This window comes from Herpailurus yagouaroundi, unplaced genomic scaffold, assembly GCF_014898765.1.
Source record: "Herpailurus yagouaroundi ecotype Mexico unplaced genomic scaffold, PumYag 159, whole genome shotgun sequence".
In the NCBI taxonomy this organism is placed as follows: Eukaryota; Metazoa; Chordata; class Mammalia; order Carnivora; family Felidae; genus Herpailurus; species Herpailurus yagouaroundi.
This window is the reverse complement of record NW_024412400.1, coordinates 28,801,387-28,816,609: the sequence shown is the minus strand read 5'-3', so window position 1 is coordinate 28,816,609 and position 15,223 is coordinate 28,801,387. Positions and strand designations below refer to the sequence as shown.

The window sequence follows — 15,223 nt, the reverse complement described above, 5'->3', positions numbered from 1 at the left end:
TTTTTCTTTTTTTTTGCTCAGGAGAGGGAACTAATGATTCAGGTTCCTTGTCTCTCTGTCTCTCTGTTTCTTTATTTCTAATGCCTTTATTTTGTCCTAATTCTTGAAAGATTGTTTTATTGGATATAGAATTCTAGGTTGACAGTTACTTTCTCTCAGCAAATGAAGGCCTTGTCCCACTGATTTCTGGCTTCATTTGTTGCTCTGGGAAATCAGTTCTCAGTCTTACTTGTTTATCAGTGATCTGTCCTCCCCTCCTCTTTCTCCTCTTAAGAGCTTTTATTTTTCTTTGGTGTTGTATAGTTTGTGCTTTGGCTTTACTTTGTTTTCTGAATTTGAAGATTGGTATCTTTCATCAGTTCTAAAAACTCAGAAGTAAATTTTTCCAGTATCCCCTTTTGTTATACTCTTGATCTTGGGCCCTAGTTAGACTGATGTGAGAACATTTCTCTATTTGCATCATACCTCTTAATCATTCATATTTTCCTTCTATTGAATTTCTGTGCCTCATTCATAGAAAGGAGTAATTTCTTCATGCTTTTTCTTCCAAATTTTTTTTCTGCTATATCTAATCTACTTTTCAACCATCCATAGAACAGTGGTTCTCTCAAAAGTTGGAGAGTGTCAGAATTGCCAAAGATAGTAAAGAATACAGAAGCCCTAGGCTCATTGAAGTAAAATAGGTCATGGATTCTTGTCTTTTCACCAAGTGCCCCAAGTGATTCTGATACCAGTGGTGTTTGAGAACAACGCCATTGAATTTTTAATTACCATGGTTTTTCAAGTTGCATTTGGTTCTTTTCTTTTCTTTTTTTTTTTTTTTTTTTTGGTTCTTTTTCAAATTTGGCTTATTCTGATAACCCTTGTCATACTTTTAATTCTCGTTTATTCTTGAAATCTATTGGACACAAATACTTTATATTTTGTATCTGATCATTAGTTTGTAGTCTTTGGAGAGTGTGAGTCTGTTAAACTATTGGTTAAAATAGTTAAAAAATGTGAGTCTGTTAAAAAATTGGTTTGGCTAATTTTTGCTAATGGTGGCTTGAAACAAGTACTTTAGCAACACTTGAAAACTCAGGCTTCTTTATTTCTGACCTTTGAGAAATTTCCTTATTTTTCTTCTGACATAGCTATTCATTACTACATGTATTTTTAAAATTATTTTAAATATTTTCTCTGGCATTTTTAGTTGTTCTGCTTTAAGAGGGGTTCTTGTGACCATCCAGTGTGCTGTGTTGCTAAAATTGGAACATTCAAATCTTAGTACAAGATTTTGTAAGGCTGTCATCTAATATTGAGGCAGCATAATTTTGTGAGCAGCAGACCTCTAGAATTTTTTTATACTCCTATATCTGGCTTCAGAAAGAAATATTACTGATCAAATAGCAGCTTTAAAAACCTCTTCATCTAGGGGCGCCTAGGTGGCGCAGTCGGTTCAGCGTCCGACTTCAGCCAGGTCACGATCTCGCGGTCCGTGAGTTCGAGCCCCGCGTCAGGCTCTGGGCTGATGGCTCAGAGCCTGGAGCCTGTTTCCGATTCTGTGTCTCCCTCTCTCTATGCCCCTCCCCCGTTCATGCTCTGTCTCTCTCTGTCCCAAAAATAAATAAAACGTTGAAAAAAAAAATTAAAAAAAAAATAAATAAAAATAAAAAAAACTAAAAAAAAAAACCTCTTCATCTAAATATGTTTACTTTGGGTATTAGCAGCTTATGGCATTATTTACTTTGTATTAACTTTAGCTAATGTACTTTTTTGTTGTTATTACTTTAAGGAGGTAATTGAGTTCTATGTTCAAAATGAAAATTCAGTGGACAGATGGAAAAAACCTTTAGTGATTGATAAACTCAAGGTAAGAAAATAAGAAAACCTTTAATAATGGAAAATTTATATACAGGTTTTGTTTTTTTTTTAATGCAGGTGTTTTTCGTTTGTTTTTTGAGACCTCAGTTTGTTATTTGCTGTTGTTCTGTATGTAGTGAATAAATACATCAATAACTTTTTAAAAAGAAAATATAGAATATGTAGTATGCAAATTAGGCTACATAGTGTTTTGTGTATGGTATGTGATGAAGACAGAGACAGCCTCTTAGAGCTGTTCAAAGAAAAAATATGATCAACACCACTCACTACCATCTGTCACTCAATTGAGACAGAAGTCCAAGCAAGACATTTGTCCCACCTGGGCTCAATCTAAATTTGATGTTTTTAAATCTTAACCACCACACATGTAAGAAACTGAACTGTGCAAAATAGTATGTGTGGCATAATTATGCTCAAATGTGGGAGATTCTGTAAGAATTCTGTAAGATTCTATAATCATAATTCTGTGAATCAGTAAGAAGTACCCAAGAAAGCAAATTTAGTTTTTCAGCCAAATCTAGGGAAACTTGGAGGAAAAGGCATTTCTTTAATGCCTTTTGATTGTTGTTTTATAATGAATTAATAACTATTTGGTTTCACACACTGTAGGATAAATGAAATAAATAATTTCATAGGTGTTTTTATATTGCAAAAAGTATAAATAACAATATCTTTTAAAAATAAACTATTTTAGTTCATGGTAAATTATGATCACACTGGCGTATTCATCACCTTGACAGGAAATGGCCAAAGCAGAAGGCCTCTGGAACTTGTTTTTGCCAGCTGTAAGCGGTCTCAGCCAGGTGGACTATGCTTTGATTGCTGAAGAAACAGGAAAATGCTTTTTTGCTCCAGATGTCTTTAACTGCCAAGCACCAGGTTACTGCATTATTTAAAAACAAAACTTTCTCAGATATTTTAAGGAGTGTTTGAAATTTGTCTATTTTATGACAGGAAGTTTTTCTACACAAAATCATGGATTTATAAACTTGTCTGTAGTTTTACTTTTCACTTACTTTGATTTAAATATTAAAAAATGGATCCAGTGTCCTCATTGGATTATTCTTTGGTTAAATATCATTACATTAAGAGTATTAGTGAATAGAGATCACCACCAAAGGATTGCATTATAAGGATTGCAGTTTCATGATTGGGTTTTGGATATTTCTATGGCTAGTTGGAATGGCTAGAGAGTTCTAACTCTTTTGGTTAGCCTGTCTCTCCATCTATTCACTAATTATTTAGTGTTCTAGATCCTTGGGATATATCAAGGAAAAAAATACACAAAAATTCCTGCCCTCATGGAGCTGATATCCTAATGGAGGGAAACAGAAATAAATAATAAATATAGGGGCACTTGGTGGCTCAGTCAGTTAGGCATCCAACTCTTGATTTTGGTTCAGGTCATGGTTTCACGGTTTATGGGATCGAGCCCTGTCAGGGTCTGAGCTGACAGTGCGGAGCCTGCTTGGGATTCTCTCTCTCCATATGATATCCTATGTTGTCACTGCACAAGTTAGACCTTGATACTGCCTATTGTGCATATTGTATGGCCCTAGTGCTAAAGCTCTCTCAAAAAGGGTTAATGAAGGGGGGCGCCTGGGTGACGCAGTCGGTTAAGCCTCCGACTTCAGCCAGGTCACGATCTCGCGCTCCGTGAGTTCCAGCCCCGCGTCGGGCTCTGGACTGGTGGCTCAGAGCCTGGAGCCTGTTTCCGATTCTGTGTCTCCCTCTTTCTCTGCCCCTCCCCCGTTCATGCTCTGTCTCTCTCTGTCCCAAAAATAAATAAACGTTGGAAAAAAAAAAAAGGGGGGGTTAATGAAGGATGGAACTGCCAAAAAGAAGAATATTGGATGTCTGAGAGAAAACACAATATGGTTGCATAGCACAGTGTTTGCACCCTGGACTTTAACTCTCATTTATTTCCAACTATTAAGATAGTTCATGGACTTCTGATGATGGTTGAACTTATCCCTGACGTGGTAAGTGGAAGGAAATCCTCTTCAAAACACCAGTTTATCAAATTACTGCTGTACTACATTTTAATCTAATAATGAGGCTGTTGTAAAAATCAAGAAATCTATTCTAGAATTTCTAAAGATTTCATCTCATTTGTGTGAAGCTATTATGTTATGCTACAAAGGGGGCATAATTTCATGGAAGGATTACTGGTAGTCTTTTATTTAGAACTTTTTTTATTGCTACTCATAGTAAGAAATATATTTCATATTGTGACCCAGTATGTAGCCTATGTAGTTTTATGTGTATATTCGTGGATGGATGGATTGTACAAGGCGGGGGGCGGGGGGAAAACTGCAAAAGAGTTTCGTGAAATAATAGTTTCCCTTATTGCATGCAACATATTCAGATATTTTCCACTGAGTCTAATCTAATGTATTCTATTTTGATCTATTTCATTTTTTAAAGAATGTTAGCCATATTCCATTAAATTTATTTCATGACCTACTAATGGGTCATAATATGAAAAATAATGCCACAGAAGACTTCCTCTGTAGACACTGCTCTGCCACTATTTCTTCATTTGACCCGTGAACTCACTTTTCACTGGAAGGTCTTTTTTTCTAGCATTAAAATTTCTAGCATTAAAGTTTCATGAGTCTATTAGTTGTATTATCTAAATGACATCACCGTTCTGCTGAAATTTTTAAATTGGCCAGGAAAATACATTTTCTTTGACCAAAGTTTGATCAGCAACTCTCCTTAGCAAACAAAGATGTGTAAAACTGTAAATAGAACACTAGGCGTTTACCGTTTGTGGTGGAGCTATCTTCATGAAGCCCTTGGGGATTGGGTTTTGGAGCATTTCCAGAGCAGATGAAGAAGGGAATGTGACTGATGTCAATTAAATACTTTGGGAGTTTTCTTAAGTATAAAAGATAAATTTCTACTCAAGCTTCTCAAATAGTTCTAAAACCTTATGGGAACCATATGTAGCTTTCCAATTTGTCTTTCGTTTTTTTGCCCTTCATTAAGTCATACAGTATTATATATTGGGATATTGAAAATAGGAATTTTTTAGAAATGTTTATTGATTTATTTTGAGATAGAAAGAGCACCAGCGGGGGAGGTGCAGAGAGAGGGAAAGAGAGAGAATCCCAAGCAGGCTCTGTGCCATCAGTGCAGAGCCCCACATGGAGCTTGAACTCACAAACTATGAGATCATGACCCGAGCCGAAATCAAGAGTTGGACGATTAACCGACTGAGCACCCCAGGTGCCCCTGAAAATAGCAATTTTTAATTCTAAAGCTCTTACTAGAAAAGTTGGGGGCCTTTGGGCTGATTTTGGGGCTGGTGATTTTTTTGTAGAAATAATTTATCTAGGCTTTTTCCCATCCTGTAAAATATAACTTTGTTTTGCCAGCTTCTCAGAATAAACTGATAATTTTTGGAAAGATCTAATTCAGTATTTACTTCATTTGAACTATAACAAGAAACAATTTAAAATAAGCAAAGAAAATGATGAGTTTCATTAATTATAACTGAGGACTCATTTTTTCCCTCATTCAAAAAGCTTTTAAGCTTTAACAAATTTTAAGAATTTGTTCATCTATACAAATTTTGTGCATTTTACTATAACTTTGGCTCTGTTAGTAGTGTCTAACCAGAGTGCAAACATATTTTAAGAGACTTAACATGGATTTAACTCAGTTTTCATAGGCATTTCAGTGACTATCTGTAATGTCATTTTAAGAGGTGATATTGAAAAATGCTTCCTCAAAATTTTGAGTAATCAGTTTTCAAAGGAAGAGTTTCAGGTAACATTTTTTGAAGTTTGATAGGAGTGAATATCAGAGGAAAGCCTCTAGAGCATTTTGCTCCATAGCAGACATGAAGTATTCTTTTTCTTATATGAGAATGATACTAGCGTATCAGTCACTGAACAACACCCTCTGATGTGTTGGAAAGGGTCTTTGAAGTTATCTGCCGTCACTTTCTATCAGGGATTCTGTGTTTAGCATTCTCGAGATTCGACCTGGTACTTTTCTAGATGGTAGGGGGCACACAGAAGTAAGAGCATTGGTAGAGTTAGAGACAATTACTCTGTGAGTTCAGAGGAAGGAGATATTTCTGACTGGGTAATCAGAGATTCTTCACAATGCAAGTGGCTCAGAAGCAGGAATTTACTTAGGAATGATGGGTAGATTTGTACTTGAGAGAAGGCTTGGCACAAGCAAATGTATGAAAGTTAGAAAGCACAGTGTATGCTTGAGGAACAGGAGTCTCAGTGCTGGATTCTCAATAGAACATGTAATGATAATTGTTTTCCAGGAGCCATCACCCCTAGCAGAGCATATTTGCAAGAGAGCCGGGAAAGATTAAGCCAGTAAATTGTTTCCCTTAGTCCTAATTGAGTCAGCCTTCATTAGAGCCATGCTTATTGAGATGAAGCAGACAAGTGTGTGTAATTCACAAGTTGAATAAATGTGCACCAAATGCCATATACTTATAATAACTATTTATGGAATATCTTCATTATAAATTATATTTACATTTCCTGTTTCAAAATATTTTTGTTAGCAAATACTTAAAAGGTACATGTGTATATTGTCAACATAAGTTTGGATTTCGTATTGATAAATTTTTAAATGTAAAAGAAATGTTTTTTCTTATGTACAGACACAGGGAACATGGAGGTGCTCCACCTATATGGAAGTGAAAAGCAGAAGCAGCAGTGGCTTGAGCCTCTTCTTCAAGGAAACATTACATCCTGCTTCTGTATGACAGGTAAAAGCAAATCACGGTTCTTCCCTTGTGCAGAGAGTTATCCTGGAGCTATTATGGATGAGCTAAAGAAAGGAGGGAGGTGCCTCTGTGTTTCAGGCAAATTCACCCATGGCTAGAAATGTAAATATGATTGTTTTGAGTGCAGTTTCAAATTTTGGGATTTTTAAATGTGCAGAATAAAATTGCCCTCCCATTTGGGAGGATACCACAGCTGATGTTTTCTGGCTGTCTACTTTAGCCATTTAGCGCAGAGCAAACCTAACTTCATAATCTTTTGACTAGCATTTCAAAAATTGTTATCTCTGGATATTTAATATCTTTTTTGCCTTTATGATGAAATACTCATATTTGTGATAATTTTATGTTGATACAAAATATTTAACCCTGCCATAAACCTAGAAAAACAGAACATTCACCAATGCTAGTCACATTGTTCAAATTATGTTCATTAGGGAAGTAAAATTAGGGGCATGTTAATGAAAAAGGGTTTGGTACCATTTGTACATAGGAAACAGCAATAACGAATTCTTCAAAGGAAAAAGTCATTCTATAGTTGAGTTTAGAATTAAACTATAGGTCATCTGGCCATAATTCTGGCCAGATTTTAAACTCTTCTATAATATTGCATATGTTTATAATAGCAAAACTGATCTTCATTTAAAATCAGTAAGAGGCATTTATTGAACACCTATAGTATGATGTGTTTTCTACAAAGCACTAATTGGAGGTTACAGAGCAAGTACACCGCTCCGTCTAAAGGAACTGGGTCTCTAGTTTTAGAAATAGAATACACAAAATATCTGAAGGACCCATTTTAAAAAGCAGGATATTAACAAGTGCACATTACTATGATTGAGGGCTAGCCTTTACATTCTGAAATGCCATATGATAAAGCAGTTGTGTAAGGGTGTCCCATGAAAAACTTTCTGAAGACATTGTGTTGAACATGCAGAATAAATTGGTGAGATGGAATTCTCAAGGCATAGTTAGAAATTGTCTAACATAGTAAATTATATGGAAATCTGACTTGTAAGTATTTAGTACATTTCCACTGTGGGAAATAAAGAACAACATTTTAATCTAGTTTTGATGTTTGGAGAACGGATTCCATGAGTTATCTCAAATCATGTACCAGTGAGGGAGCCAAGAACACAATTCAGATTGCTGATCCCAGTGTTCGAAATTCATTCTTCCAATGTACACTTTTTGAATACCTGCTATGTGTAGGTTATGGGAGGTCCAGGGTGGGATGGGGGGAAGGGAAGGAACATGCCTCTATCCTCAAAGAGTTCACATTTCCTTATTCAAAGTCTCTTTTGTAAGTAGATGATGTCTGCCTGCCCATAAATTCAACCTTTGCTTATTTATAGAGCCCAATGTAGCTTCAAGTGATGCCACAAATATTGAATGTAGCATCCAACAAGACGGAGATAGCTATGTAATTAATGGCAAGAAATGGTGGAGCAGTGGTGAGTATTCAGATCCATCCTTTGTGCAAGGTGCTGTGCTAGAATAACGTGATACATAGTTATTAGTTTTGTGATCATAGTTCCTTACATTCTGCCTTTAAAAGCATATTGAAATTTAGAAATATTTGCTAAAAAGAAAAGTAATTTTAAAATGACATATCTTGATTCGGTGATATTTAAGAGCAAAAAACATGTCTTTTTTTCAGTTTTACAATTCACAATTTTTTAAGGTTTATGAGAGAAAATTCATATCCGCGCACACTATTTGTGATCATGGTAATTTTTATCAAAATTAAATTTTAATAGGGATATATTAAATGAAATATAATTTATAAATAATTGTATTTAAAGAGATAAGATGTACATGTTATTAGAAATCATTTATTGTGTCACGTTTCTTCATTGCTTAAAAATACAAGTGCTTAAGCAAAAAAATAAGAATCTATACATGAGAAAATGTATTCTTAACCCTCGGTAATAGACTCACATAAATGGATGAGTCCTTTAGGAAGTCATAAAATTGGAACCTGGGTAAATATGATTATGTAAAGATTTCTTCTAGAGTATACATGTAAATCTAATAAGATAACCAAGTTATTATTAAAGAAAGTTGACATGGAAGCAAATTACGTGTTCAGAAATTTAGCAGGGATAAAAAGAAAAAGAAAAAGAAAAAAAAAGAAAAAAATTTACCAGGGATGTATTAAAAGGGCCATTAAAGCTTTTTATGTATTTTTTTATTGTTAAATTGTTATTCTGTCTGGGGTCTTACGAAATCACAAACTATGAAATGGGAAAAAAGGATTAAATTTTGCTGTATAGTTATTCAAGTACTGAAATTATGCAGTGAAGTCATTCTTATATTAAAATTGAGATCATTTAAAATAATTATAAATACTCCTTTATATAAGCCTCGGTATTAATCTGTTTCAGATGGCCTAATTTATAGCATAGTGTTTTCATTATTAATATCTGTTAATACTATTTTCCTATATTGTTAATGTTAAGTTCATGTTTTGTGCACTTGTGATTTCATTTCCTCTTCTTCCTGGCTGCTACGTTCTCCCATCCTCCCCCACCTTTTGATTGTTATAAGTTGGCACCACAGTGTTTAACATTTAAGTTTCAGAATAAAGCAGATGTTTTCTCTGGGGAGAAGCATCATTCATGTGAATCGAAGCAAGAGACAGTTTTACATTTAAATGCTAAAAGTACTGGTTGGCTCTGTAGGATCTTCTGAGTCAAAAGGAATCTCGTCCACGTTTTGTCTTTGTCTTCTCCAGGACCCATATTTCTTGGCAACTTTCATGATGTAGTTTTTAAACGATGCTCCCATAAAAACATACAGGACTGGGTTGAGGCAGCTGTGAAAGAGTGCGATGCTCTCTGTGATTTGGATGGCAACATCCATGCGTTTGCTCATGTCACAGTCAGTGATCAGGGAGTAGATGATGTCTATGACTTGGCAGAACCTGACAATGTTATAAGGCAGCTGAGTGACAATGAAAACTATAACCACCGTGAGCAGAACTTTGAGGGGTCGAGATTTTTTAATGTTGGGCATCCTGATGAGTGTCCTTGCTGTGACAAAGTAGCATACTCCCATAATAAGAAAGGGTATTACAAATCCAATGCAGATCTCCAACATTTGAATTGATGCTTTCACTGATGTTCCTAGGTGATATGGAAAGATGGGAATGCACCTAGCCTTGTGATTTACTGTATAAAAAACCAGCTGTGGTATACTCAGCAAGATGGCAACCATCCAGACAAAGAAACAGATAAGCCAGCATGGTTTCCCCACTCCTGATTGACTTGGGGCTTTCGTTACTGCCCAATATCTGTCTATGCTGATACAAGCCAGAAACTGCATTCCAGACACGAAATTGACAGTGTACAAGGCTGAAGTGACTTTGCACATGATTCTCCCTAAAACCCACCCATGAACTGCATTAACTGCCCAAAAAGGCAGAGTAAATAGAAGGAGTAAATCTGCCACTGCCAAATTCAGGATGTACACATCTGTTTTGGTTCTCTGTTTCTTGTAATAGGCATAAATCGCCACTACTATGGAATTGCCTGCAATTCCAATGATGAAAGCTATTGTGAAGAAGGCAGGCAGGAAGACTTTTGCAAATTTTCTGACTTCTTCTTTTATACAGATCACTTCATACTGACTATAGTCATGAGTGCCATTCACTTCATTTTCCTCATAATAGTAATCTGTTGACTGGTTGTGTTCCAAAGCCATGGCTCCAATCTAAATGTTAAAAGGAATACAGAATATTCATTTTAATATTGTTTAAAAGGAAACAATTTTTGATCTAGCATGTATTGGTTCTTTTACTCAAGAATAGATTATTGGGGCGCCTGGGTGGCTCTATCAGTTAGCATCCGACTCTTGATTTCGGCTCAAGTTATGATCTCACAGGCACAGGAGTCAGGCTCCATGCTGACTGTGGAACCTGCTTGCGATTCTCTCTGTCCCTCCCCACTTATGCATACACACACACACACACACACACTCTCTCTCTCTCTCTCTCTCTCTCTCAAAAATAAATAAATATTAAAAACAACAAAAACTAGAGAATAGATTGTTGCCATAACATAGGTGAGACTGAATCTGCCACTCTTTGAAATTTGAAACCTTTTAATGGAAACCACTTAGGAATATATCCCCAAGGTTATTTTTTCATCCTTTGGTTTTACAAGTCTGTGTGTAAGAGCTAGGATTTAAACATGAAAGATAAAATTAATACCCTGAGGAATTTTCTTAGTCATTAAACCCTAAATGAAAGTAATGACTTTTATGTAAAAATAGTTGGGTTTTTTTTTTAAGGTTTTACCTTTTTTAAGTAATCTCTACACCCAATATGGGGCTTGAACCCACAACCCCAAGATCAAGAGTCACATCCTCTACCAACTGAGCCAGTCAGGTACCCACAAAGTAGTTTTTAACATATGAAAAATTAGATTTCAGCAAAAGGAATAACAATGTTATTATTTTTTACATATACAACTTTGTGATTCTTATGCAGTATATTGTCAGTAAATTAAATTGTTCATCTAAAATAAAATTATTTTCAGGGAGCCAGGTGGCTCAGTCAGTTGAGTGTCCGACTTCGGCTCAGGTCATGATCTCACCATTCATGGGTTTGAGCCCCACCTTGGGCTCTGAGCTGTCAGCACAGAGCTGCTTCGGAGTCTGCTTTGGATTCTGTGTCTCCCTCTCTCTCTGCCCCTCCCCCGCTCACACTTTGTGTCTGTGTCTCTCTCTCTCAAAAATAAATAAACATTAAAAAAGACAGAACATTGTTCAAAAAATTAAACATCAAAAAAATAAAATATTTTTCTGGGGTGCCTGGCTGGCTCCGTCAGTTAAGCATCCAACTCTTGATTTCAGCTCAGGTTATGATACTACCGTTCGTGAGTTCGAGCCGTGTCAGGCTGCGCACTGACAGGCAGAGTCTGCTTGGGATTCTCTCTCTCTACCTCCCTTTTTCTCTACCCCTCTCCTGCTTATGTGCACATGCATTTTCTCTGAATAATAAATTAAAAAAATTTTTTTTCTTACTGCCACCAGAGTTCTATCTCTAAAATGTCAATCTGTCACTCTTCTGCTTAGCTGTCCCCTAAAAGACACATTTCTTCACCTGAAAGATAGAATCCAAGCTCCTTAGCATTATGCCCAAGACTCCCTCCCTAATGTGGTCCTACCCATGGTTCCTGCTACATTTCTCTACTATGTGCCTTACGGTGTAGACAGTAATAGTACTCATTTGAAGCACTTTGCTGGCATACACATGCTGCAGCACATATCTTCATCATTACTCATTCTGTTCCTTTATCTGATAGACTCTTTCCTGCTCTTCCCTTAAAGGGCCACTTCCTCCTCAGTTAACCTGGATCTCGCCTTGCCAGAAGACTTTCCTGATCCAATAGCTATATCTACATACGTACCTACATTCACTCTTACAGAATGGACCCCATCCTATGGAAAAGATGGGTTTCCTAGACTACCTTTTCCCTCTGTGCTTAAGTTCCCTAAGAGTGTGACTTATTGGGTTTATGTTTCTAATTAATACCTTGGAGAGTGCCTGGCACACACTAGGTGCTCAGTAAATATTTGTTAAACTAAAGGTTTTACCAGCAGAGGTATAAAGCTATTACTCTAGAATGGATAGATGATGTGCCAGGAATCTTCTTGTCTCATCACTAGTTATTTTACTATATTGGTTATTAACACCCTATAGAAGTAAGATAAGCTTGCACAGAATTCACAAGTTTTTAAAAGTATATAAAAATTACTTTCGGTGTTTTTATTTTAGTGCTGAGTTTTGTTTTGCTCCTTCCTTACCCGTTCTGTTTCCCTTTGATTGCTTTTATACTTGGAAGAATCTCTAACATTCTTATGGAATCATTAATGAAACTACTATTTTTAAAACAGTGTGCCAACTTGTACATTTTCAAAAGGATGTTCTTATTCTTACTAACCCTTTTTGGATAGTAAAGCAAAGAAGGCCCCCCAAGGAAATATGCCACATAGAACTTCTTTCGTTATGTAAAAACCAGGTGCTAACAATATAAAATGACTATTTTTATCCTTAAGGTTATTTGAAAAGTTACAATCTGGAAGACCATTCTGATCATCATTTTCTTATGTGTTAATTATTAACACAGTATGCACTTTGTTCTTTCTTTCTCATTCATCACAAATCTTGAACCTGGTGATAAGGAATAACATGCCCAAATAATACAAGACATTAAGGAAATATATTTTTAAATAAGAATCTTATTAAAAATATGAGTAAGTAAAACAAGGACTGGAAATTATTTGCAGACATGATCCTTTGGCAGATATATAGGAATACATTTTAGATGTCTTTATAATTATTACCAGAACAAAAAAAAACATAGCATTTATAAAACAGTAGAAAAAAAAGGTAGAGCAAAACATTTTCTCATTAACAAAGCTGTATAGGCAAGTAATGGTATTAAAATAATACCAGAAATAAAATATTTTCATCCTGCTATTTTCAGATTTAAGTTTTAAGATTAAAGTGTATAGCTGCTTTTAAATAGCTCTTTTTTGCACATATAAACATTCAGACTTTTATGCATCAAGACTCCCTCTACATAGGTAAATATACAAAGTCTTTGGGCTTTAAAAAACAATCTTATCCAAGTTAGAATGAGAAAAAGAAAAAACCAACCTGTTTCAGTGGGCAGAGAGGAGCAGTCTTGAGTGAAGACTAAAATCAAATGACCTCTTTAACTCAAGCTACTTTTGTTTTCGTTTTACACCCCGCCTTTGTCTTGCATCCAAGAGGGCTTTCCTGAAATTTAACCTTGTGAGCACTTGATCTTTTACTTTTTGTATAACCATCCTGGAAGTCAAATCCAAGTTCTTAAGTGTCCTAAGATACAAACTTGAAAGAATTCCATCTTGTTTCAAAAACTACATAACTTTCAAAGTTTCCACTTAGATGAAGGGAACAAGAATGTGTCTGCAGCTGAGGAACCAATCGCCAAACTGAAAGAATTCACCCTGAGAGTCAAGGCAGCTAATGAGCGCTCATAGGTAGCATCTAGAGAAATAACTTGTAAAAGTTATTTTGTCTAGAAAAGAAAAATGAGTTTACCTCAGAAAGTTATCTTTTTGAAGACTGAATTATTGCAGACTAAATTCTGAGTAACAACTAGGCATTTATAGAACTTAATATTTTTATGCCACATCATTTAATATTTTACTTAAACTATTAAAGTACTCTTAGCTTTGCTATATTTCTTCTTTGTCCTTGACGCCAGAGTTAAGTCTTTCCCCATGACTTTAAACTCTCTTGCCTTCTTGTAACCGTTTTCTTCAAAGACCAGCATACAAACCTTCAAAATCCTTTTGTCTGGGGACATTGTTTTTCCCATGCTAACAAACAAATGAAAATGAGAGAAGAAATGCATGCAGATTAAGCCCTTGGGGGTCTACTTGAGCTTGACTTTCCTTACATTTGCATTAATAATTCCCTTTATTTCCTTTCTCCTGCAAGACTAGGTAGGCTCAGTCTCCACCTGCAGAAGTCCTTTTAGAGGAATGTCAATTTTTCTGCAAGCAGTTGATCAAAGTCTCTTGTTAATTCACAGAAAAGAGGCTCTAAGTCACTGGGCCTTCATCTTCCTTCATCTTCCCACAGTATAAGTCTGAGAGTACTGCCAGTTTCTCCTTGTAATCCACCACTCTTTTAGAAAGTCATTTGCATGCAGCTAAACCAGCTCGGGGATGCGCGCGTGCGCGCACGCGCGCACACACACACACACACACACACACACACACACAGTGCCTGGATTTGTGGTGTTTGTCATTTTCCAGTGTGTAAATACTCCCACCCTGGCCAATTTTAAGGTATCAATGTGAAGTCACTGAAGGCAAGGTTGCTAAGAGGGGAGCATTAATTATAAGCTCTCCTGAGCAGGCTCTAGCACACTTATTCAGAAAGAGGCATCTCTTCTTACCACGACTGATCATTAGTCTCTTGCTGACAGACACTGCACTTAATGTTATCCTGCCTGTCTAGACTATCTGGTTTTTCTCCTCCTCTTACCTCTTGTTGTTTTTTTGTTTTGTTTTTGTACAAATATAAATATTTATTTAAAATGAGAGATGCGGGCGCCTGGGTGGCTCATTTGTACAGGCATCTAACCTTGGCTCAGATCATGATCTCGCAGTTCATGAGTTTGAGCTCAGAATCGGCTCTCTGCACAGAGCCTGCTTCAGATCCTCTGTCCCCTTCTCTCTGCCCCTCCCCTGCTTGTGCTCTCTCTCAAAAATAAACATTAAAAAAAAATAGTTTTTGATGAGAAATATATCACAACAAGCTATAAAACTTAAGAGGCCAACAAACACCAAAACTTAAAGAAAAATCCTCAAGAAAATATTTTAGGGCTCCTGGATGGTTCAGTCGGTTAAGTGTCCGACTTCAGCTCAGATTATGATCTCACAGTTCCTGAGTTCCAGTCCCGTGTTGGGCTCTCTGCTGTTCTCATAGAGACTGCTTTACATCCTCTGTCTCCCTCTCTCTCTCTCTGCCCATCCCCTGCATGTTCTTTCTCTCTCTCTCTCTCTCTCTCTCTCTCTCTCTCTCTCTCTCTC

The 15,223-nt window shown here is 36.3% G+C and overlaps 2 protein-coding genes across 2 annotated transcripts in view; one reads left to right on the top strand and one right to left on the bottom strand.

Annotated features, from left to right (window-relative positions):
* ACAD11 (acyl-CoA dehydrogenase family member 11) overlaps positions 1 to 15,223 on the top strand; it is a 91,542-nt gene that overhangs the window by 38,499 nt on the left and 37,820 nt on the right. The window contains exons 10-13 of the mRNA XM_040480199.1: positions 1,775 to 1,852; positions 2,604 to 2,742; positions 6,503 to 6,610; positions 7,981 to 8,079. Coding sequence (XP_040336133.1) covers positions 1,775 to 1,852; positions 2,604 to 2,742; positions 6,503 to 6,610; positions 7,981 to 8,079 — 424 coding nt within the window. The remainder of the gene's footprint in view (positions 1 to 1,774; positions 1,853 to 2,603; positions 2,743 to 6,502; positions 6,611 to 7,980; positions 8,080 to 15,223) is intronic.
* Positions 8,441 to 13,621, bottom strand: ACKR4 (atypical chemokine receptor 4). Its single transcript, XM_040480205.1, has 2 exons — positions 13,293 to 13,621; positions 8,441 to 10,339 (listed from the first exon to the last, which is right to left on the bottom strand). Exon 2 carries the CDS (start codon positions 10,328 to 10,330, stop codon positions 9,278 to 9,280), a length of 1,053 nt encoding a protein of 350 aa, XP_040336139.1. The 5' UTR covers positions 10,331 to 10,339; positions 13,293 to 13,621; the 3' UTR covers positions 8,441 to 9,277.